At 39.3% G+C, this 24,768-nt stretch overlaps 1 protein-coding gene across 5 annotated transcripts in view; it reads right to left on the reverse strand.

Annotated features, from left to right (window-relative positions):
* TACC2 (transforming acidic coiled-coil containing protein 2) overlaps nucleotides 1-24,768 on the reverse strand; it is a 212,089-nt gene that overhangs the window by 57,847 nt on the left and 129,474 nt on the right. For all 5 annotated transcript variants that reach the window (XM_070752573.1, XM_070752572.1, XM_070752577.1 and 2 more), the window contains 2 exons: nucleotides 3,038-3,186; nucleotides 1,083-1,133 (listed from right to left, as the gene is read on the reverse strand). In XM_070752573.1, coding sequence (XP_070608674.1) covers nucleotides 1,083-1,133; nucleotides 3,038-3,186 — 200 coding nt within the window. The remainder of the gene's footprint in view (nucleotides 1-1,082; nucleotides 1,134-3,037; nucleotides 3,187-24,768) is intronic.

Here is a 24,768-nt window from a genome sequence, read left to right on the forward strand (position 1 = left end):
AACCAAAAACACCCTCCAGAGCTTCTGTGCGAGCCAAAAATCAGCTGGCTAACACACCTATGCACGTTGGAGCTGAGCTAGGGCAATGGCTCACATGCCAGCAGATGTGGCTCCTTGTGCCATCTGTGGCACCCATGCCATAGGTTCGCCATCACTGGTCTAGGACTAGGTGTTCCTCAAAAAGTCCCCCAGTTTGCACAGCAAATTCTAAGAATTCAGAGTGTTGAGAAGTGCCTACAATGGGTAACTTTGTTTAGTGACCATTTAAAGTTACAACAGCACTGGAAAAAGTGACTTATAATCATTTTTCACACTTATTACTATTGTAGCATCCAATGGTCTTCAGAGAGGGGCGGCATACAAATCTAATAAATTATTATTAATAATAATTATTATTATTATGGTCACATGATTTCCATTCGGATGCTTGACAACTGGTTCATATTTTTGACAGTTGCAGTGTCCCGGGATCATGTGACCATCTTTTGCGACCTTCTTACTGACTAGTGAAGTCAATGGGGAAGCCAGATTCATTTAACAACCATGTGATTAATGTGGCAAGAAAAGTAATAAAGTGGGACAAAACTCACTTAACAAATTTTTCACTAACAAATTCTGGGCTCAATTGTGGTCCTAATTCAAGGACTACTTGTATGTAGTAATTATTATTATTGCTATTACTTTTTTTTAACATTACATACATATCATTGTTATTTTTGGGAGGGAGTATTTCTGATCCTCCGTAGAATTAGATTCTGCACCACTTTTTGAATTAACTTTGCATTCAGCGCATGAGGTTTCAAAGTGGAAGGCATGACATTCTGATACAGTCTCTCAGAAGATTAACCAAGCACTTGTATTTATTTACAATATTTTGCAACTTGCTCCATCCCAAATCTCTGAAATCTAACGGAAGCCAAGATTCGTCGTAAGCAAAAATGCATAAACTGTGTCTTAAGCTTCCATTTCTCTCTGTGTACACAAACATAAACTCAGACATATATGTGGGGTGGTGGATAGATTAGGGGAAGTTGGGAAACTAATGTTGGGATAATATTTTACAGCATTCCTATACAACTTACTTGGTGGCTCGGAGATATCTTGACTTTTGTCAGGTGTGCTGGGCCTGTAACCTGAAAAATGCAAATGGACAAAAGCTTAGCATGGTTTCATGGGCTCCAGTTGTATTTAAATCGACTACAAACAACACAATTATAGTAATAATCTTTAAAAGGGCTCCAGCAACTTCATCCAGCACTTTATAGAGAGGGGAGGTAGAGGTTTCTACCCTGAGGTACAGCATATCGGCTAGACAGGTTAGAAAGGTAGAAAAGGTTTAGTCGCTATTGATGAGAGAAGCAAAACTGATTCCCAAACAGTGAATCCTATCAGTAAATAACTGTCAGATACAAAAAACAATCAAAAAATATGGGAAAAATTTCTAGTTATTAAGGAGGTCAGCTTGGATATAATAGTCATCTTCATTGTTTATATACTTGTGAGAAATATGCAAAAAAATGCCATCCAACATACATTTAATTCTTTGATAATAGAATAGTACAGGTAGTCCTCAAGTTACAACAGTTTATTCAGTGGCCATTAAAAGTTATAATGGCGGCACTGGACCATTTTTTACACTTACAACTCTTGCAGCCTCTCCATGGTCACATGATCAAAATCCAGACTCTTGGCAACAGACTTATATTTATGACAGTCGCATGGTCCCTGGATCATGTGATTCCCATTTTGTGACTTTCTGACAAGCAAAGTCAATGGGGTAGCCAGATTCACCTAACAACTCTGTTACTAACTTAACAACTATAGTGATTCACTTAACAATTGTGGCAGAAAGAGTCATAAAATGGGGCAAAATTCACTTAACACATATCTCACTTAGCAATAAAAATGGGGGGGGGGCTCTCTTGTGATCATAAACTAAGGGATAGCTATATTCCTTTTTCTTTGATATACAGTGATACCTCATCTTACAAACCCCTCGTCATACAAACTTTTCGTGATACAAACCCGGCATTTAAGATTTTTTTTTGCCTTCTTCCAAACTATTTTCACCTTACAAACCCAAGCCACCGCCACTGGGATGCCCCGCTTCTGGACTTCTGTTGCCAGCGAAGCACCCGTTTTTGTGCTGTTGGGATTACCCTGAGGCTCGCCTCCATGGGAAACCCCACCTCTAGACTTCTGTGTTTTTGTGATGCTGCAGGGGAATCCTAGCAGCGCAAAAACAGGTGCTTCGCTGGCAACGGAAGTCCAGAGGTGGGGTTTCGAGGACTTCCGTGTTTTTGCAATGCTGCAATTTCGCTGAGGCTCCCCTTGCTGGGAAACCCCACCTCTGGACTTCCGTTGCCAGCGAAGCACCTGTTTTTGCACTGCTGGGATTCTCCTACTGGGATTCGTCTGCAGCATCACAAAAACAAGGAAGTCTGGAGGTGGGGTTTCCCATGGAGGGGAGCCTCAGGGGAATCCCAGCAGTGCAAAAACGGGCGCTCCGGCTGGCAAAAGGGATGAGTTTTGGGCTTGCACGCTTTTCCATTGATTCCTATGGGAAACATTGTTTCATCCTACAAACTTTTCACCCTACAAACCTCGTCCCGGAACCAATTAAGTTCATAAGACGAGGCATCACTGTACCTTATTTTCTTTCAAATTTTTGTTAGTTATAAATTTCATCTGAGGAATCAGAAGGGCTCAAAACTGAAATATTGCATTTAAAATTGCTTATACAAGTCCTTACAGGTAATGGGATGATCTGTAAGTTTAACCTAACATATAAAGTTGTTTTTACAATAATGCCTGATGCTTAACTAACAGTCACTTTGCAAGTTCGTAATCAGAATTATTCCTAATGATTAAACCAAAAGCCTTGGCCTGCAAAACACGTGTTCTACTACCAAGCTACCAGCATTTCTCAGGAATACGAAGCCTCTTGGGATTAGCAATCTGTTCTGGGTCTCCCCAAGTACTCAAACTATGCATGTGCAGAGGGGGCCACCCATCCTATTCCCTGTACAATTGTTACCTGGTTCTTCTGATGGAAGCTGAGGTGTTATTTCTTGTTCCTCTATGTCGAATGCTACAATTTCAGGTGGTAGTTGTGGTAGCGGAGGTGCAGCCTTTACAGGAGTTGTGGATTCTGGTGTTTCAAATGCTTCTTCAGAGTCTGAACTCCTGAGCACACATAACAAACGAGGAGGGAAGAAAAAGCAAGGTATTACATGGCTATTTTTTCTCTCCCCCAAGAGCAATTCAAACAAAAACAAAGAACTTTTGCAAAGTTTGCACAGCTCTCCTATCTAAGGAAGCAAGAATAGGTCTTCTTTTTTTTCAGAGCTCCTGAGAAACTATTAGGCTTTTTTTTTTCAGCATGATTTCTGGAGCAGAATATCATGTTCTCAACTTTATTTGGAAGAAATCTTGATACTAAAAGATTTCGAGACATCACAAAAGCAAACATGCAGGCAGGATAAAGTGAAAGGCGGTGGGGGGAAAAAAGCCTGCCTTTGTGGCATAAAGGAGGCTTCAGCACAGACAAACGAAAAGCAATGTTAATGGAATCTGTTGATAGGATGTTGGAATTTTTTTTTTCTTGGCACAAGCATAAGCAAACCTAATAAGCAAAATCTTATTGAGAGTCTCATAATGCTCTCAAGTCTGAAGAGATCTACCTTGATGTGCAGCTGAATGAGAGTTCCTACAAAACAAGAAAACACGGCCTTTAGGTGGACATTGGAGGCTGCCTCACCTTTCAGACTCAAGCACTGTTAATGGAGACAAGATACTCATTTTTCACGGTTCACACTAAACACAGACATTCTCGGTATATGAAAAAGCAGCCTTTCTTCCTTCAGTATTGCTGGCTTCAGTAAATCCATTCATTCATACATTCATTTTGTATATTATCCTGGTCGTCCAATTCCTCAAACGTAACAGTTTTGACAACTTTATTATTATTATTATTATTATTATTATTATTATTATTATTATTGGATATATATTCCATCCCTCTCTGAGGACTCGGGGCAGCTTACAATTTATGAAAAGCAATACAATTCTGAAATCCAATAATAACTAGAACAAGCAGTCTAAAATCCCAATTTAACTTAAAAACAATAATTTCTAGTCCACCAATGTACATAGGCAAGGTCTGATGACTAGTGTCCCCAGGCCTGTCGGCACAAGTGTGTCTTCAGACACTTACGTAAGGTGAGGAGGGTGGGGGCAGTTCGAATTGCTGGGGGGAATTGATTCCAGAGGGACGGGGCCCTCACAGAGAAGGCTCTCCCCCAGGCCCCGCCAAGCGATATTGTCTAATAATTGACGGAACCTGAAGAAGGCCGACTCTATGGGACCTGACCGGTCGCTGGGGCTCATGTGGCAGAAGGCGTATTTACTACAACTATTGCCACAAATATATTTAGCCTATGTTAAAATAATATTTTAAACCATTTCTTCATAAAGACCTTTGAACTTAATTTTTAAAAACTACTTCAAACAAATAAGCAGACACTGAAAAACAAGATAATCGCAACTGTAAATGCAAAGGGGGAAGTAGTTCAGTAGTTAGATAACTAAAGATGGAACACTGTATCCTCCATAACGCAATGTCCAAATGTTCTGGATCATAACTTTCCCCATCAGTGGTTGACAGTGATACTGGGAATTATGAGTTTTGGTCTAGTGGCTAAGGGGCTTGACTAAAAGAGGAGAGGTCTGAATTTTAATCCTGCATGAGATATGGAATCAGTTGGGCCTATCACTTTTACCACTTAGAAGGCAGCAATAGCAAACCACTTCTGAAAATGGATAAAAAATCTCCATAAACTTGTCCATGCAGTCAAGAGAAATCAAAACTCACTTGAAGGCATCAAAGGATCTAGTACATCTATAGGATGCCAAATGGTGAAAGATTACTTAAGTAATTAATAATAATAATGATGATGATGATGATGATGATGTATTAGATTTGTATGCCGCCCCTCTCCGAGGACTCGAAGCGGCTCACAACAGCAACAATAATACAGCATAATACTAATCCAATATTAAAAAATTAAATTAAAAACCCATTACTACTAAAAAAACAATCAATTCTACACAATCACACCACTCAGAAGGGTGGGAGAGAGAGTTAATCCCCCCATGCCAAGCGGCATAAATGGGTCTTCAACATCTTGCGGAAGGCAAGGAGGGTGGGGGCAATTTGAATCTCTGGGGGGAGTTGATTCCAGAGGGCCGGGGCCACCACAGAGGAGGCTCTTCCCCTAGGTCCCGCCAGAGGACATTGTTTAGTCAATGGGACTCGGAGAAGGCCAATTCTGTGGGAACTAATTGGCCGCTGGGATTCGTGTGGCAGAAGACGGACCAGGTATTCTGGTCCGATGCCATGTAGGGCTTTATAAAGTAAAGCCCTACATTTTTATAAAGCAAAAATGATGTTGAGAGTAAATAGTATACAGTTAATTGTAAGAGCCACAAAGATGAAGTTAAAGCAAATTGTCACTTGAGTTTATGGATACAGTAGAGCTGAAAATAACAAAGGTTTGTTTTTATGAATGAAATGGGAAAACACTGGTTACAGAGTTGAAGAAGCCTCTTGAATGAGAAACAAAACGTCTTCAAAGAAAAACCAGAAAGTACAGTTGCCTCTTGAAAAGGCACCTTTGGGATAACATGAATTGGATGACTGAAAATCTCCATAGACAATTATATATGTATAAAATACAAGTGAAACAGTATTTTATTTTTTCAACATTATTTGGGCAGAATTGAATTGATGAAATGGCAGAACTTTCTCCCCCCCCCCCCTTATCATAGTTCATAATATACAGGTAGTCCTAGACTTACGACCACAGTGGACCCCAAAGTTTCTGTTGCTAAGTAAGACATTTGTTAAGTGAGTTTTGCCCCATTTTATGACCTTTCTTCCCATAGTTGTTAATGAATTAAATGAAATTGTTAAGTAAGCAAAGTGCTTCTCAAATAGTGAGGTGCCCCCCCCCCTGGGAGGGGCATGGTGTGATGTCAGGGGGGCATGTGTTCCCAGGGAATGTGTCTTTTTTTACCGCAGGTAGTAGGATGCACATTGGTACCTCCATAGCGTTGTGTCCAGGGCAGCCTGTTCTAAAAGAAAACGTCTTGCAAATTCAATCAAACTTCTCAAACTTGCGAGATGTTTTCTTTTAAAACGGGCTGCCCTGGACATAACACCGAGGAATGCGACGGTGGTACCAATACAAGTGTCAGGTAGGATGCGCATCTGATGGTGGAGCGCAATTTAGGGGTGACAGGTCAGACTGTGAGATGCGTGTCGGCAGACAGTTGGGGCGGCGCAAAATGTTTAATTCTTCCTAGGGAGGGCATAGCAGGAAATAATTGAGAAGCACTGAGTTAACAACACAATTGTTAAGTGAATCCACTGGCTTTACTTGTCAGAAGGTCACAAAGATCATCCCATGACTCCGGGACACTCCAACCATCATAAATACAAGCCAGTTGCCATGTATTTGAATTTGAATCACATGACCAGGGGAATACTGTGATGGTCATAAGTGAGAAAAAACAGTCATAAGTCACTTTTCTTTAGTGCCGTTGCAACTTCAAACGGTCACTAACTTAACTATTGTAAGTCAAGGACTACATGTATTTAGAATATAGTGTTCCCTCGATTTTTGCGGGGGATGCGTTCTGAGACCGCCCGCAAAAGTCGAATTTCCGCGAAGTAGAGATGCGGAAGTAAATACACTATTTTTGGCTATGAACAGTATCACAAACCTTCCCTTAACACTTTAAACCCCTAAACTGCAATTTCTCATTCACTTAGAAACCATTTAGATTATTACTCACCATTTTTATTTATTAAAGTTTATTAAAAAAATATTTATTAAAGGCGGACGAAAGTTTGGCTATGATGTATGACGTCATCGGGCGGTAAAAACCATGGTATAGGGAAAAAAACAGCAAAGTATTTATTAATTAATATTTTTTTAAAACCGTGGTATAGCCGTTTCGCGAAGTTTGAACCCGCGAAAATCGAGGGACCACTGTACTACATTTTTGCTGCTTCTCCAAGTTGTCATTATCTAATATGCCCAAGGGATGAGGACAAAGCTTTCCACTATCTGAATGTCATTTCCCCTTTAAGAATTGGACTGCAAGCCATTCAGACACATCAGTAAAGCATCAACACACAGAGAGAACAAAACAGATCCTTGCAGACAACCAATTGCTGGATTTGCTAAAAAGAATTCCTTTTCAGTGACTATAGACTATTGCCTGAATTGGCATTTCTACAAGAACCATTTAAGTCAGGTGTGATATTTAAAAAGTATTGTAGCAGGTGACAATTTTGGGGGTGTTCTTCCTGATTTTGAGGAATTGATCTCCTCTGTGTTATTTCTGCAGAGTATCAGTGACATTTTATCAGACACTGATTGACATTCAGCTATCTAGAACCAGCCATCCTTTCCAAAATTACTTGCTTTATTAAATGTATGCAAAACCAAAAGATTTTTGGTAAATTCTTCCAATCCCCTCCCCCCATTTTGCTTACATTTGTTTTAAGTAAAATTGCCAGCAGCTGATATATTTTTGCTGTTTATTATAGCTCCTCAAAACACATTTTAAAAAAATAATTTCTGGGTTTAGCCTATGTTTATTTACATGTAAAGTAAATGGTGCGACATTTAATGCTATGGCTCCTACTAAGCTATATCCAATTCCTCCCAACTTCCCAATACAGTACTGCTCTGAATCAGCATAAATACATTCCTTTGTTGGGGGAAATTAAAATTACACTACTATAACGAAAGAGCTTCCCTTTCTCCTTGGAAACTTTATGGCCTCTTTGCTTAATCCTTTATAAAATAACAATGAAAGCAGTTAAAAACCCCCAACAACAGTATTTTACTGAAGTTTCTCAGCTCTCCCAGTTCTTTCGGTGACATTGTGCACATCCTAGGTTTTCGGAGAGTTACTCCTGGTTCAAATTCTATCGCACAATCTGTAGGTCTGTGAGGGAGCAGTTCATTGCAATCTTCCTCACTGAAAACTTTTCCCAAGTCTCTGTATTCCAAGGGCACCTTCCGGAGATCTGGAAGTGTTCCTTCCTTCATTGCAAACGCTGCTAAGGACCCATCTGGCTCCTCCCAGGAGGAGATTTTCAGTCTCTAGAAAAGGGTTAGAGCCCAAGGGGATGAAAAGCTTACGGTGCCCACCCTCCCAACGAAAGGTGGGAGTCCATTTTTCCATCCAGGCCAGACCCAATATAACTGGTTCCAACATCTTGGGGGTGATTATAAATCTCAAGAGTTCACAATTCCGGCCTATCCGCAGCTCCACTAACTCAGTCAGGAGTGTAGCGGGAACTCCACCAACTAGAGAGCTGTCCACCTGCTGGAACCGGATGGGTTTCGCTAAAGGCCTGGTGTGGATTTTTAACTTCTCCACTACGGTTTTGCTAATAAGGCATCTCGAGCACCCTGTATCTATCTGAGCCTGTATTTCTTCCTCCTCCCCCATGGTCATTACTTTAATCCTTGTTTTAATGATGAACGGATGGATGGGCTCACTCACCATTGTGTGAGTACAGTACAGTATATTTTCTTTTACAAAGGTTATCTTTGTTAGGGTTATATCATATATTACATCACAGTAAACATATGTCAGACAAGTCCTGTTTCAAACACTGCTGAAAACATATGGTTCAAAGATGGCATTCTTATCTGATGCACTATTTCTTTACATCTCCCCCAGTTTTAATAAAGAGCATTATCTTCTGCTTACTTGTGCTACAGGCACTTCTTCAGGCTTACCTAGAAAATTTTAAGCAGTAGAAAAAAATAGATACCATAATTCCCACCCTCCAAAAAAATAATGGGTGCTGTGTCATTTCCATATTCCACAGAAATTAAGCAAGACTGTGCAATTTCATTTCACTAACCCTGTGTCGTAAAACTTTGAGCAACATTTGTTTTTGAATCACAAATATTTAGGTAGCTAATGACAACTTTTTGTTTTAAAAAAAGTTTAATTTAATCTTTCATACCACTCCTTCTCAGGTTCTAGAACTACAGTTCCTTATCTATTTACTAACAAATTAAAATGTCAAGATCAATAAAAATGGTGAAGTGGTATGGGGTTTGGGGTTTTTTTGCCTGGCAGCTAGAAGATTCTGATACCAGAATACAACAGTCTTTTCCTTAACTCATGTGATATACCTGTACATCAATGTATCTCACCCCTGGCTATTTTATGAGGTGTGGACTTCAACTCCCAGAATTTTGGCTGAGGAATTCTGGGACTTGAAGTCCACACCTCTTCAAGTTTCCACTGATTACAGCATATGTGATGGGACTTGTAATCCTGACAGAACATGGTTCCACCATCCCTCTGAACTGGGATGAGAAACCAACATGGAGCCAGTAAAATCCTGGAGCTTATTCAACTTGTGCATTATATCATATATAACAACTGCATCTCTTGCTTATCTTAGGATAGTTCTGGACAACAGCATTTTGAAATCTATCTCACATTTTGGTTACGAGCCTAGGTATCACTGCAAAAATATTCATCATTTTTATTGAATAGATGTTACGTAGGAACGGTGGCAGAAAATGAAACTTTTCCATGTGACAGCAACAGAGGCAGATGAAATTTTAGCATGGATGGGAAGTTATTGCTTTTTAAATTGTTTTTGCATTTGTAAGCCATTCAGGAGTCACTGAGGGTGAGTTGAGCGGACATTTAAATGTTTACAAACCAACCAACAAACAAACAAATAAATAAATAAACAAATAAATAAATGCCTAAATACCTGAATGAATGAATGAATGAATGAATGATTGAATGAATGGTGAGTGATAAATAAATTTGTCTACAGAATGCATGAGAAATCTTCAGAATAGAAATAGAATAGAATAGAATAGAATAGAATGGAATGGAATGGAATGGAATGGAATGGAGTGGAACGGAACAGAACATAATTCTTTATTGGCCAAGTGTGATTGGACACACAAGACATTTGTCTTTGGTACATATGCTCTCAGTGTACATAAAAGAAAGGATACATTTGTCAAGAATCATGAGGTACACCACTTAATGATTGTTATAGGGTACAAATAAACAATCATAAAACAATCAATATCAATATAAATTTCAAGGACGCAAGAACAAGTTACAGTCTCATAAGTGAGAGAAGATGGGTTATACGAATGATGAGAAGACTAATAGTAATAGTAATTCAGCCTTAGTGAATAGTTTGACTAAAACTGAAGAAGCATACATCTACCATTATAAAGCTATCAAGAGATGTTGCCATGGTTGAAAACTAAACTTCTTGAATTAGATTTAGGTAATTATCACAATATTTCTGTGTTGCCTAATCGTCCTGTTCACTTGTAGACTTTGCTGTATGTTACTGTAAATACAGTACTCACAAATTGGTACTATGCCCTACAGATATCCTGAATTTACAAATAATTCCTTGAATAGGACATGCAAGTTTTGGTCTTCTTCCCTGCACATTCTATTTGGGGTACTATTATGATTAAAGAATAAACATTAAATATGCAATTTCCTGTACTTATCCAAACCAGACAAGATATTGTTCTAGACCACTGAAGATTGATAAAATTTAAATAATATCTAAAATTTTAAATGATGCAATTTTCATAACCACAAAAGACAAAGCTCTGAAAGTAGAAAAATTAAATAGAAAATCAAGTTATAGTAAAATGTAGTCCTCAGAGAGAAGCAGCATATAAATCCAATAAATAATAAATAAATAAAATAAATCAAAACAAAACATGTTTTCAAGAATAATGCTAATTTAAAACGAAATTCACTAGTAAATATCATACAAGATCTTTTGAAAAGTTTTAACAATACTTGCTATGGTACCTTATATAAAACTTTTGCCGTAAATCCTAATCCTCTTCTCTTAATCACATTTCCTTTTAAAGTATTTAGGTCAAGAATATTAGCATGAGCAGAGAGAAGGATTAATTTAGTACTCTGGTAAACATTTATAAATGAAGCTAAGCAGTATATATAACATCACACTGTTTAACTTCAATTATATTATTATCTTTCATAGTTAAATAGCACTGCTTATTTTATCAATGTAAAAGAAAAAAATGTATGCTAATATTACAGAATAATGTATTGTAACTCTACCTGCTAAGCCCTCATGTATTTTGGGTTCAATATACACTAGTACCAATGAGCCAATTCTTTAAATCATAAACAGCAGCTCATAAATATTCTGAAGAAACTAATATGAATCTGAATTAAACAAAACCATTTACTTACTATTATTATGCTATCACAGAAATACACTGTAGAGTAACCATATTCATTCTTTTTTCTTTGCATACTCTTAATACTGTATAAGGAATATTATGAGTTCTTCTTTTAAAATCTCAATATCCAAAAACAATGAATTCTATTTATAAAGCATGGTCCTAATAATTGAATTGAATTGAATTTATTCAACTTCTATGCCACCCAATCCCATAGGGTGGCTTACAACAATAAAAAATAATATAATAGTACAATAATAAAAAAAGAAGTCAAAAATCAACAATAGATTAAGAACCCATTATGACCCTAACGAACCCTTTATAAAAATCCAAAAATCAATCTAACAAACGTACATCTAGCCAAACATAATTTGGGCACATCTGATATTATAGTTCACAGCCCCCAATGAACATTGGGGTGGAGTTGGTTCCAAAAAGCTGGGGTGGGAACAGAAAAGGACCCTCTCCTGCGGTCCCGTCAGCCTACATTGTTTAGTCAACGGGACCTGGAGGAGGCCGATTCTGTGCGATCTAATAGGCCTCTGAGGGTATGTGACAGGAGATGGTCCCATAAATAGTCAGGCCCTAAGCCACGTAGGGTTTTATAGTTGATAACCAACACCTTGAATAGTGACCGGAGACTAATCGGCAGCCAGTGCAGCATGCGGAGCATTGGTGTTATTTGGGCATATCAAGGTACACTCATAACAGCTCGTACGGCTGCATTCTGGACTATCTGCAGTCTCTGAACACTCTAAATACCTGTAATAAAATGTGTGCAAAAAGGAAATAACAAAAGACATAATTGAATAGAAAAAGTATCATACACATCAATCTATTTCTCTGCCTTTATTTGACTCATCTGTCATCAGACTACTTGAATGCTCATTAACTTATAAAATCTGGCTGCAATGCTTTCCCCTAAAGAAAACAGTATTATAACACTCATCTTCATTAAATAAACTTTCCATCAGTTGATAGAATAAGGACTCATCATATTGCCTTACTGCCCACCGTTTCGTTTTTAAAGTCACATGACCAACCACTTTGTTTCTTGAAGGACACTTCATCTGAAGTTCCAATTTCAACAGTGAGACACAACTGCTTTCATCTGAACATTGATAAGATACTTTGTACTCATTTATCAGCCAGACAAAAAGAGGTTAAGAAGAAAAATTCCTGAATAAAACACTCAAAATGCCGTGTTCAAATGCTTATAGATTATAATTGCCCATAATGGAACTACTGGATTCATTATTATTTAGTAAGTTCATTTATATATCCCATTTTCCCAACCTACAAATCAGTCTATTCAGCAGTTAACAACAGAATAAATAGCATTAAAAGGTCACCGCCGGGCTGGGGGGCTTCCCAGCACCCCCCCGAACCCCGAATCTGGAAGTTCGGCAAAGGTTCGGGGTTCGGGGGGTGCTGGGAAGCCCCCCAGCCCGGCTGTGACCTTTTAAAACAGCCGCGCGGCTTCCCAGCTGTCTCCGAACGCCGAACGCGGAAGTTCGGGGTTTGGCGTTCAGCTTCGGGAGACAGCTGGGAAGCTGCGCAGCTGTTTTAAAAGGTTACAGCCGGGCTGGGGGGCTTCCCAGCACCCCTCCGAACCCCAAACCCGGAAGTTCGGCAAAAGTTCGGGTTAGGGGGGGTGCTGGGAAGCCACCCAGCCCGGCGGACACCTTTTAAAACAGCCGCGCGGCTTCCCAGCTGTCTCCCGAAGCCGAACGCCAAACCCCAAACTTCTGCGTTCGGCGTTCGGAGACAGCTGGGAAGCCGCGCGGCTGTTTTAAAAGGTCACCGCCGGGCTGGGGGGCTTCCAGCACCCCCCTGAACCCCGAACTTTTGCCGAACTTCCGGGTTCGGGGTTCGGGGGGGTGCTGGGAAGCCCCCCAGCCCGGCGGTGACCTTTTAAAACAGCCGCGTGGCTTCCCAGCTGTCTCCGAACGCCGAACGCAGAAGTTCGGGTTTGGCGTTCGGCTTCGGGAGACAGCTGGGAAGCCGTGCAGCTGTTTTAAAAGGTGACCGCCGGGCTGGGTGGCTTCCCAGCACCCCCCCGAACCCCGAACTTTTGCCGAACTTCCGGGTTCGGGATTGGGGGGGTGCTGAGAAGCCCCCAGGCTGTTTTAAAAGTTGACAGCCGGGCGGCAGCGGTTTTTTTGCGGGGGTTTTTTTTTGGTTGCACGGATTAATTGACTTTACGAACCTTTCGTCTGACGAACCTTTCGTCTGACGAACCTCCCCCTGGAACCAATTAGGTTCGTAAGACGAGGTATGACTGTACTTATCTCAAAAATCATTTTCAATAATATTTTTAAGTGGGCATATCTGGGATATTTCAAATATGGACTAGACAAAAGAATCTTCAATAATGTCCCAGCAATTGATTCATGCTCTTAAAAAATGTTTGCATTTATCTATTGATCTAAGGTTACGGTTCATTGAACAATTGCATTTGGGATGTATCGGACTATATTTGACAACAGATTTTCTGGAGGTATAAAAACTTTTGAGCTTCATTGATTCATATGATATAATTTAGTATCTTTTGGGATAGTGTAAATGTATATAAGCAGTTTCATGGGGAAAAGTCCATAAAATTCAAAGGAGGACTACATAGCCTTAATAGACTGTGTTAACCTTCTAAACCCCTCAGAACAGTTCTATCCCAATTTTCTGTATCCCCTCAGTATCATAAACTGAACAATTTTTAGGCTCAGTGGGCTGGGAAAGGACATATGGGAGCAAGTAATCAAGTGCATGATTAAAGGATATTCCACTAATTCAGTTTTGATTAGGATTTCAACATCACAATACATTCACTTACCAACAGATTCTGGAATTTGTTCAGATTCAGGATTGTTTTACTAATTCAGCTTTAATTAGGATTTTGACATTACAATACATTCGCCCATCAATAGATTCTGGAATTTTTTTTCAAATTTAGGATTGTTTCACTAATTCAGCTTTGATTAGGATTTCAACATCACAATACATTTACCCAGACATCTGAGACAGCTGCCAGACATCTGAAGCCAGAAGAACATTCATAGCAGAAGAGAAGCGAGCACTCCACAAAACCCGAACTACAAATGCTATGCCAATGGTGTCCACACATCTGCCCAACATGTGGCAGAACATTTTGTGCCTATATAGGCCTTACCAGCCACCTGTGGACACATTGCATACAGCCCACAACCCATTAGATGTCAAGGTCCTCTTCGAACATGATAGACGAACATCATAACATTTACCCACAAATAGATTCTGGAGTTGTTTCAGAAATGATTCTCAAAACTGACTCTGGAATCTGGAAACCTGATGCACAGCAGTAAGCAATGAATACTACTACTAATGTATAGGAGAAAATAATGAAGAAAGATTAAGGGATATTAACATGGTAGACCAGTGATAGCTAACCTTTTCCGGATGGAGTGCCCAAAGTGCACAGATGTGTGAATGTGTGCATGAACCTCCAAAATGCAATGTGTGCTTGCCCTCATGCATGTGTATACCCCCACACATGGCCCATCCCCGTGCATGTGTGTGACCCCCACACATGCGCACTTCTGCATGCACACGTGATCTCTCTGCTGCGCATGCATATGGCCATTTTGGACTGAGCGGCAAATAAATAAATACAGTAGATAGATAGATAGATAGATAGATAGATAGATAGATAGATAGATAGATAGATAGATAGATAGATAGATAGATAAATAAACAAACAAACAAACAAACAAATAAACAAATACATGCATACATACATACATAAAAATGAATGAATGAATGAATGAATGAATGAATGAATGTGCGGGTGTGGCTTGTGCCCCATGCATGCGCAGCAGAGACCTAATGACTAGCTGGCTGGTGGGAGGTGTGCCGCATATGTGGCAGAGCTGAACTGGGATGACAGCTCACATACCCACAGAGAGGGCGCTGTGTGCCACCTCTGGCACAAGTGCCATACATTCATTATCACAGTGGTAGACTGTTTCTTGCTATGCAAGACTATCAGTCCCTCAATACATATAAAATCATACTAACTTTAAAGATGGCACGTCCTTCTCATGAAAAAAATTATAGCCACGGTCATGTAACATGTAGTGTAAAGGCAGACTACATGTTTCTATGTTTCTATATCTTTGATTAGGAAATGGCATGTTGAAAGAAATGGGCGGGACAAATGCAGAAAAATGGGAGGAGCATGGCAAACACAAATCCTTAAAATTCCAAATAATAGTAAATATTAATACATTTCTGCTGTAACAAGCATTTGACAAAGTTATAATTTATCACCAAATTCAGCTGGCAACCAGGGAAGTGAGTTTTAGAGGACGGGTGCATTTGATCATTATATGTAGGAGAAGGAATGGAAGAACCTGGTGGTGGAAGGAAAAGGAGGATCAGCACAGAATCTAAAGAAAGAAGAAGGCAAAGAAGGAAACCAAAAAGAAACCGAGTTCAATTCCCTTTCAGCGCTGTTGACCCTTTTCTAACTCTAACCAGGTGCTGACTGTTAGCTTAGAAGATTCCTGTGCATAGGCTTTCAGAAATAAATCACTTGTGGACCTGATCTGCACCTGATATCAGAATACCTCAGAGTCTGGCATAGTATCTCTATACCTACCAACAAAGTACTCCCACCAAATATGGAGAAAGATGTAATGTGCTTCTGCTGCTATTCTTCTTGAGCCATAGCATGATGTGCCATCTATAACCGCGAAACTGTGGCTAACAGTTTACAATTTTAAAGAAACTCATTTTGAAGATGTATGTCGAAGCAACATACAGTTAATAATATCCATATGTAAGAGTCTGGCTAACATAACAAATTTTGGTTAAGTAACAGTAGACAGTTCTAAATTATCTGCAATAAAACACACAAAAAAGAAAAAAAATAACACAAGAAGAAATAAAATCAGAAAAGTACATGAGTCCAAAGCACGATCCTCCTAAACCTTTTCTTAAATTTAATTTGCTGCAAAGCCAATGTAGTCAGTCAAACAAGCCTTAATCATCCTAGTTAATATATATGGAATTGTTTAGGTATGTTCGTCTGCATTTTAATCTTATTAGACTCTTTGGAACTGCAAGAAACAACAGCACAAAACAGTCAATTACAAAGTTTAATTATGGAGTAGGGCCTATTGCCCAGTATTGATCTATCTATTCTGTTTCCCACAGTACAGTGTACTGTTCACAGTAAATGCATCACAGAAATAGGCTAAAAATTGAAGCCTGTGTTTATTCAATTTTGTTATTAGTCATAAAATAAGAAAAACCTGAGTATTTTCAGTTTTCCCACTGATACTCAAATTGAATTAAAGTTGCCCTGCCCCTCAGTTCTAAAAAGACACAAATGATAAATGTAATAAATTCTGTGACTTTAACTTCATTCAATATGCCAAAATACATTCCCTTAAAACTCCCCAAGCATAAATCAAAGTTATCTCTCCAGAATATGGGAAATGTTACATTTTGCATCACTGGATTCGGGTTTGCAGAATTCTGATAGATATCTTAGTCTGAGGTAGGAATTAAATAGAAAACTGCCATTGTGGTTCTATCCTTGAAGCTGGCTTGCTAAAAAAAAAAAATTGTTATTGTTCTGAGGATCCATCTGCTTTTGATAATAGTTTATTGAGGCACATGTCAGGCAAGTACATAAACATGATGAAGTTGTACAACGAAAATATATTCTCCTCTTCTAGAACAAGAGTAACACATTTACTGAATAACAATCCTCCCATTTTAAAAATAAGTTGCACTACTGCTCTCCCCTAAATCAGCGTTTCCCAACCGGTGTGCCGCGGCACAGTAGTGTGCCGCGAGACATGGCCAGGTGTGCCGCGAGAAGCTCCAGCTGGGCGGGGCGCTGCTGGCGCCCCTGCCTGAGTGTCGTCCTGTGGATGGTCTTGGGCTTCACAGTCGCTTCCTGGTTCCCTCTCCTCCCACCGCCTGTGTCTCCTGCCGTCGCCTCCCACCAAGCCGTCGCCCATTGCCGTGGGTTCCTCGAGTTGGAACTGCCGCTTCCCTCCGTCCAGCTCAGCCACGCTGCCGTAGAAAGCACAGAGGTTATTGCCACCGCTTCTGCCTCCACTCAGGGAGCCACCGTGGTCACCGCGCCTTTTCCTCTCGCTCAGCTCAACCACGATGGCTCCCTGAGTGGAGGCAGAGGCGGCGGCAATAACCTCTTGGCGGAGGGGAAGCGCTGACGGGCTCTCCTCCTTCCCCACCCCCGTGCTTCTCTCCCGCCCTGGCTTTTGCTTCGCCTCATGATTTCCCCGCAATTTCATCCAGGCCACCTCTTGCCTCCTTTTGAACTGCGGGGAAATCTGCGGGCGAAGCAAAAGCCAGGGCGGGAGAGAAGCGCGGGGGTGGGGAAGGAGGAGAGCCCGTCAGCGCTTCCCCTCCGCCAAGCTGCCTGCTTGTCCTCGCGCCTCGTTGCTACCTCCTGCCTTTTTCCAGGAGCCTTTGGAAGGTACCCAGGGAAGGGGGGGATTGGGGGTGGCTGCAGCGGCTTCTCGTCCTCCTCATCGGGCTGCTAATGCCCGCCCGGCCCCTCTTGCATGCAGTCCCTTCACCGAGCGCTTTTTTCTTCTCACAGCTGAGGCAGGATTTGGAATGTCGGGGGTGTGTGCGTGCGGGCTCCACATCCCCCTGCCACCCGGAACATTTAAAATAAGAAAAACCTTCGCCGGCCTCCGCAGAGAAGAAAGGAAGAGAGAGAAAGAGAGAGAGAGCAAGAGAGACATAGCAAGAGGGGCAGAGAGAGAGAGCAAGAGAGGCAGAGAGAGAGAGAGAGAGACAGAGAAAGAGAAAGAGAGAGAAAGAAAGAGAGCTAGCAAGAGAGAGAGAAAGAGAGACAGAGAAAGAGAGACAGAGAGAGAGAGAGATAGCAAGAGAGAGAGAAAGAGAGAGAAAAAGAGAGAGAATGAAAGAGAGATAGCAAGAGAGGCAGAGAGAGCAAGGGAGAGAGAAAGACGTATAGGGAGGGAAGGAGGGAGAGAGAAAGAGAGCAAAAGAGAGAGGAAGAAAGAAAGAGGGATGGAGAAAGAGAAAGAAGGGAAGGAAGGAAGAGAGAGAAAGAGTGAGGGAGAAATAGAGCAAAATGGAGGAAGATTTGTTTTTTGTCAAAACTTTTCTTTAGCGCCCCCCCCCCCCTTCAGTGTTCCCCAGGATTTTGAAAATGTGAATAATGTGCCGCGGCTCAAAAAAGGTTGGGAAACACTGCCCTAAATAACACTGACTAGAGTAGTATATAAATCGATGAATTAATAGATTATAGGATTTAAAATCCGAAACCATTCACATAGGCAGCTGACTAATGTCCTAAATGTCAGGTGGATATTTTCTATCTACAGAATAAGCATTCTTAAGAATCCATTTACTTCAGAGCACTTTTAAAACTCTGAATAGATCCCTTGCAAGATTTTCCCAATGGCAACATCATCTATCCTTCGATTTGATTAATCACTGGACATTTCAAAACTCATTGTCTAAGCCTATTTTTTTTTCTCAATCTTAGGAATTATAAGATCGTATGTTGACTTCAACTCCCAGAATTTCCCAGCCAACATAAGAAGAATCTAAAAGGTAACCAAAGAAGTGGGCAAACATAATGGAAAAATTAAGATTATTTTTCCTGCACATCTAAAAGGACACGGCCACAGATGTACAATTCTCTTTTGATTTCTATACATGTGGGAATCCCTTTGCCTCTAGCTGTTTTTCAAAGGAGATATATTTATTTATTTTTCTTGGCTGACACATCCTTCTATGATATATTTTTATTTAAATTTTACCTTACCTGGCAAACCTTTTCATATTTGTTCAAGACAGCCCCGATTTGGCCCAAAGGGGATGCCACTTTAAGGTCAGACCTCCGATTAATGCTTAAAAGCTCCTGCTTACCACTGTGAAAAGAGTCTGTTGTCTGTAGAGCACAAGCCAAGTGCTAACAAAGACAAGATCACTGTACTGTCACACAAAAATTACATCAAATGATCCCCCCCAGCATGCTGTTAAGTTGCATCATCCTGCTGAAACTCTGCAAGTCTTTTTAGAGAGGCCATCATCATCATCATCATCATCACTATCTTCATTGTTATTATCATCACTATCATTGCAATTCAACAAGGGAACAATTTCATTACATTTCCATCTAGTTAGAGGAATGTTCTGCTCTTCATAAGCATTGCTGTTAGTATTTTTGACTAACGCTTTCCTTGGGGCTATGCAGTAGGCTCTGAGGCAGAACTGCCCCCACCACCACCTTTGTGAATTTCCCATTATTATCAGGTTAGATTTTTATAATACATATAAGCCAAAATACAAAACACAGAAAAACTATCCAGGTATATTTAATATTTTCACTCCATATGCTTCTTTGCAGTTTTAAGATTACCGACACTTCTTTTTAAAATTGTTTTCATATTGAAACTAAATAATCCAAGGATATCCTTTCTATTGTTAATGTCTCAAAACAATAGCCAAGTGAGTACCAGTTGTTCAAGCATTAAATCCAACATTATCCAACATTACTATTAGCTACTGTTTACAAAGCAATGCTAATGTATACTCTCTTGCTTCCATTCTTAATCATTACCCTTTGCTGCTTTCTCAGACTAACTCTATGAACTATTCCTTACGGTACCATTCCAGCCCTGATCTTTCATTTTACCACTATAAGTATTATTACTATTTGGATTCAACAGCTATATCTCTAAAGTCCAGATCAAACTCCATTGGACATCATATTTCTACAATCAATCAAAGATTATACTTTAAATAATTTATCTACTGAAAAAAATGCTAAAAATGGTATGAAAAATACAAAACTCAATTTATAATTACTTAAATATTTGCACAAAATATTTAGGCATTTCATTTTTAAAAAATACATATTTTCTCAAGTCTTTTATTAACTCCCTTAATCATTTTATGTTAACTCTGCTCAACACCCCCCCCCCAGCAATTCTGTGTTGTTTTCTCACCATTTTAATGGAACATTGTATGTGCCTTCCATTTCCTTTTCAAATGTGGAGCTCTACCAGATGTCTCTTGATCTTTTAATGCTAAAATAAATTATATTTCTGGAAATCAAAAACTGGAAAAAACTTTCTTCTTCTCTTTTTTGGAGATCTTCTGGGTAATGACTGTGTGTTTTTTAGAGAAACTAAAAGGAAAACTTTTAAAAATGGTTTCTAGAGATATTCGTCCTGGAAAGTCAGTTAATATATGGAGGTTTCTTGTACCAGCTTTCCTCTGGCTGCCAGCTACACTGAATTATCTTTGCCAGAGTAGAAGCCAAGCAATTTGTTTATCTGAGATAAGCAGAACCAGTTACTTAAAAGCAGTCTTTTCCCCATTTGTCTGCTAATTCTTAGTGCTTAGCTTATTGCAATATCTAATATGCTATTGTACAACTGAGACCAACAATCAAAATGTGCAAGGCTTGTGATTTTGTTTTCTCTGGAGAAAATAAAAGACTCTCTAGAAATAAATCAAACTGGGATAAGAAAGGAGAGGTCTATTTTATTGCAATACAATTATCCTAGGAGGAGCATTGGTTTTCTTCAACCTTGCAAAAAGAACCCATAACATAATCTCTTGGGAAAACTGAAATTTCATTCTAACTATTCCAATATGATTCAGAATCGTACTTCTTCCCAGAGAATGGGAAACCAGACTAAATTGCAATAAACTGCTTCCCAAACTTCAGATTTTATTCTGGTAATTTCAAAAATATAAGAAAATAATTTAGCTACATTTGCCTCCAAAACAAGTGTTTTATAACTACAATTGTTCAGCATCAATTGCTACGATGCTTTATTATACATTTATGCATTATACAAAGCTATTGTTCTTTTTTAAAAACCGGTTTGTTGCCTACCTTTAACAGCTACATTACCACAGCAAAGCTGCCATATATCAAACCAAAAATCAGAGTTTACATACTATAATGGGACTTATATAAGACTTTTCCACTGAGGTGAACCAGAGGAAAAACCTAGCTTGGTGTGATTTGTGAAATCAACCTCTTTTTGGTGACCCAGAGTTTGAAAAATATTTAAATCATTGGATTTGAACCCTGAATGGGATTTTATATCACTGGTATGTCATTAGAAATGTACTTACTTCTTTACTTATTGTACATAGTAGGAGACAATAAATGTAATAAGCAATCCTGGTTGTATCTTCTAATGTTTGTAATTTTTAACAAAACATTAAAACTGGAAAACTACAAGCAATGTAAGTGATAGATATGATCACATGATAAATGCACATTGCAGAATTGATGGCTGGAAAAGTAGCATTCTTCCTTTTTAAAAGTCAGTGGGATACAGAGTCAATATATTGCCCCCCCCCTTAATATTCTGGGTCCTCGTTTTACTGATCCTGGGAGGATGGAAGGCTGAGTCAATATTTATTATTCTCTCTTAAGATGAAATACATTTTTAAAAATGAGTTCCCCCTGCATGCGCCAATTAATGGATTATCAAAAAATCAACTCCAAGTTCTCACATGAGGCCCAAGTGTCCAGGCTCACACTGACCTACTTTGAATACATTGTGAGAAGATTCTGTTCTCTGGAAAATATTCTAATATTGAGAAATGTAGATCAGTAGCAAAGAAGATGGACTCAGTTACAGTGGTGATGGGAGAAGTGTTGGAAGACCTGAAAGAACAGGTTAAGGAGATTATTATGGGGGGAGGATCTGTTTTCCTGATCCCTAGGAATTGAAAACAATTTGATGGCATATAATCAATCAGTAAAAGTTTTATTATGTAGAATGAGACACAGTGCACATTCCTTACTTCAGAAACCGTTGGATTTGATTCTCCCTGTTTCTAACCCTAACCCTAACCCATACAGGGCAATTTTAGAAAAATAGTAAAATTTAATCTGTGCTATCAATTTTAGTAAACAAATATTTTACTAACCCAGCTAAACCACTAGATTCTGGTTGATGCAGTTGATCCATAGATCTATCTCCACAGAGAGTATAAATAACAAAGACAAGGACTACCCTTGGTCCAGCACTTAATTTCTTTTAAATTAACATTTTAAAGACAAGATAAAAATCCTAGTCACATAGGTTCTTGAGATGAGCAGAAGGAAACAAATGTGGAATCCATTAAGTGAACAGAAGCGGTGTCCACTGCTGGACGTGTTGTCCATCCTTGCTCTGGTGAAAAGAATACTCTGAACTGAAGGAAGGGAGATTGCTACATCTGTGGCATGGAAGAAGTAACCATCTGAGTGTTTGTCTTCTTCAATACACATTGTGTCTACATTATGTTTAATAGGTTTTAATACCCAAACGTTTAATACATTTCCTACTTGGTGTCATTTATAAATCAGGGTATTCAAGGAGAAAGCATTTTGAAATTCCCTGATTTTCTCTGCAACTTGCAATCCAGTTAAGGTGTGGTCATAGATGATGTCATACCAAACGGCTAAGCCGTGCAGAAATATCGGTAGCTGAGGAAGCAAGCTGTTGCCACAGTTATGCTCATTTTTGCTTGACTCTGCCAGGCAGCACAATCCATTTTTTTTAATATGATTTTTCCCTGACTTTTAAACATTTTAATAGTTTGGTTGCCCCCCCCCCCCCCCCCGATTTATTATTATGTATGTACATCTGCTCTATGAAAAAAGAATTAACTACAGCCAATCATGCATACTTTTATGTTTAACAAATCACCTTTATGTTCTATTCAGTAATTCTATTCAAGACTGCTAATTTTTTCATCTCCAGTATATGATACTGCCGTAAGAAAAATGACAAGACATAGAAACCCTCATCCACAGATAACAGTATGCAACAACTGCAACAATGGACATAGAATAATAGTCTCTCTTTAAGTTAGCTATGCAGCACATCTGGAGAACTCTCTCAAGAGATGAGAGGAAACAAGCAAGTTATATTTAGAGAGTAGGCTGGTGTCCAAGGCAAGAAAACACTCATCAGAAAGATACTTAAATCTGCTTAACTCCTTCCCGGTATTCCCATAAGGTCTGTAATCAAGGACAACTGGTTCATAACTTCATTCTTAAAAAAGGGAAGAACAAGTCTACAATTCTGAATTTTTTATTGCCTTTTAGACCTTAAGTTTCCCAACCTATTCCTAAAAGATGAAAATTTTGAAAGGTGTGTGAGAAAGGGGGGGGAGGAGGAAGGGAGGTGGGTGGAAAGGAGGAGACAGACAGACAGAGACAGACTATGATATTTCTATTTCCCAATAGCAGGTTAATTTACTCAAAATGTTTCCTATTTGGACACTCAGTGATTTACACATCTTAGATTTCACAATTGAATTTATGAGAGAGACAACAGCACAGCGCAGCTACACTTTTACCTACTTACTACTTACATTATTTTGACTATGGGAAAGGGTTCTTCAACTATTTTCATTTCTATGTTTAGAGATCATCCATATGCAGAAGACATTGGCTGAGCTGCAATCTCTCATTGAATGAAGAATGGATCACGCTCCAGGGATCTTGATAACCTTGATCCTGTCTGGTTTAAAGGTTTAGTTGTTCCCTTGGACTTTGGGGATATGATGTTCCTATGTATATTCATTTACATTCTGTTCTAGAATAACAAAAATTACTCTATATTAAGTATTTTTACTAACAAAGATGAAAGCCAACAAACAAAATATTTCTTTAATTCTATTGATTTCTAAACCACTTGTCTTTGCCATTAGCTGTTACAGATGTTTAAAAGTTTCTTTTATCTCCAATATTTAATTTTAATTTTTTTTTTTTAGAAGGTAATAGTAAAAGATAGTACTTATTTTCATGGTTGCAAAGGAATTCATCATCGTACATAATCTATAGCATACAATAAGTCTTGTCCATGTATTCCTATAGTTATTTGATTTGTTTTACAAACAACAAAATTAATATCCTAAGTAACAACATTTATTTAAGGTTATTGTTTAATAACTCTTATAATTCAGAAAAGCTTTTATAATCCAAAAAGTAAAAATTAGAATCCGGAAGGTAATAATTATGGTATTGGATTCTGATTTGGGGAACTTGGAAGTTTTTAAGAAGAGACTGCATAGCCATTTGTCTGAAATGATATAGGGCAGTGATGGCAAACCTTTTTTCCCTAGGGTGCCGAAAGTGCATGTGAAACAGCACATGTACAAGTGCCCACACCTATAATTCAATGCATGGGGATGGCGAAAATGGCCTCCCCCGCCACACCAAAGGCCTTCTGAAGGCCTGAAACAGCCCATTTCCCAAACTCTGGGGGCCCGTTTTTTGCCCTTCTCAGGCTCCAGAGGCAAAAATGTCCTCTTCTATCCCCCCCGGAGATTCTCTGAAAGCCAAAAATGCCCTTCCAGAGCTTCTGGGTGAGCTGAAAATCAGCTGGCCAGCATGCATATGTACATTGGAGCTGAGCTAGGGTAACAGCTCGCATGCCAG

This window comes from Erythrolamprus reginae, chromosome 5 (assembly GCF_031021105.1).
Source record: "Erythrolamprus reginae isolate rEryReg1 chromosome 5, rEryReg1.hap1, whole genome shotgun sequence".
NCBI classification, from domain to species: Eukaryota; Metazoa; Chordata; class Lepidosauria; order Squamata; family Dipsadidae; genus Erythrolamprus; species Erythrolamprus reginae.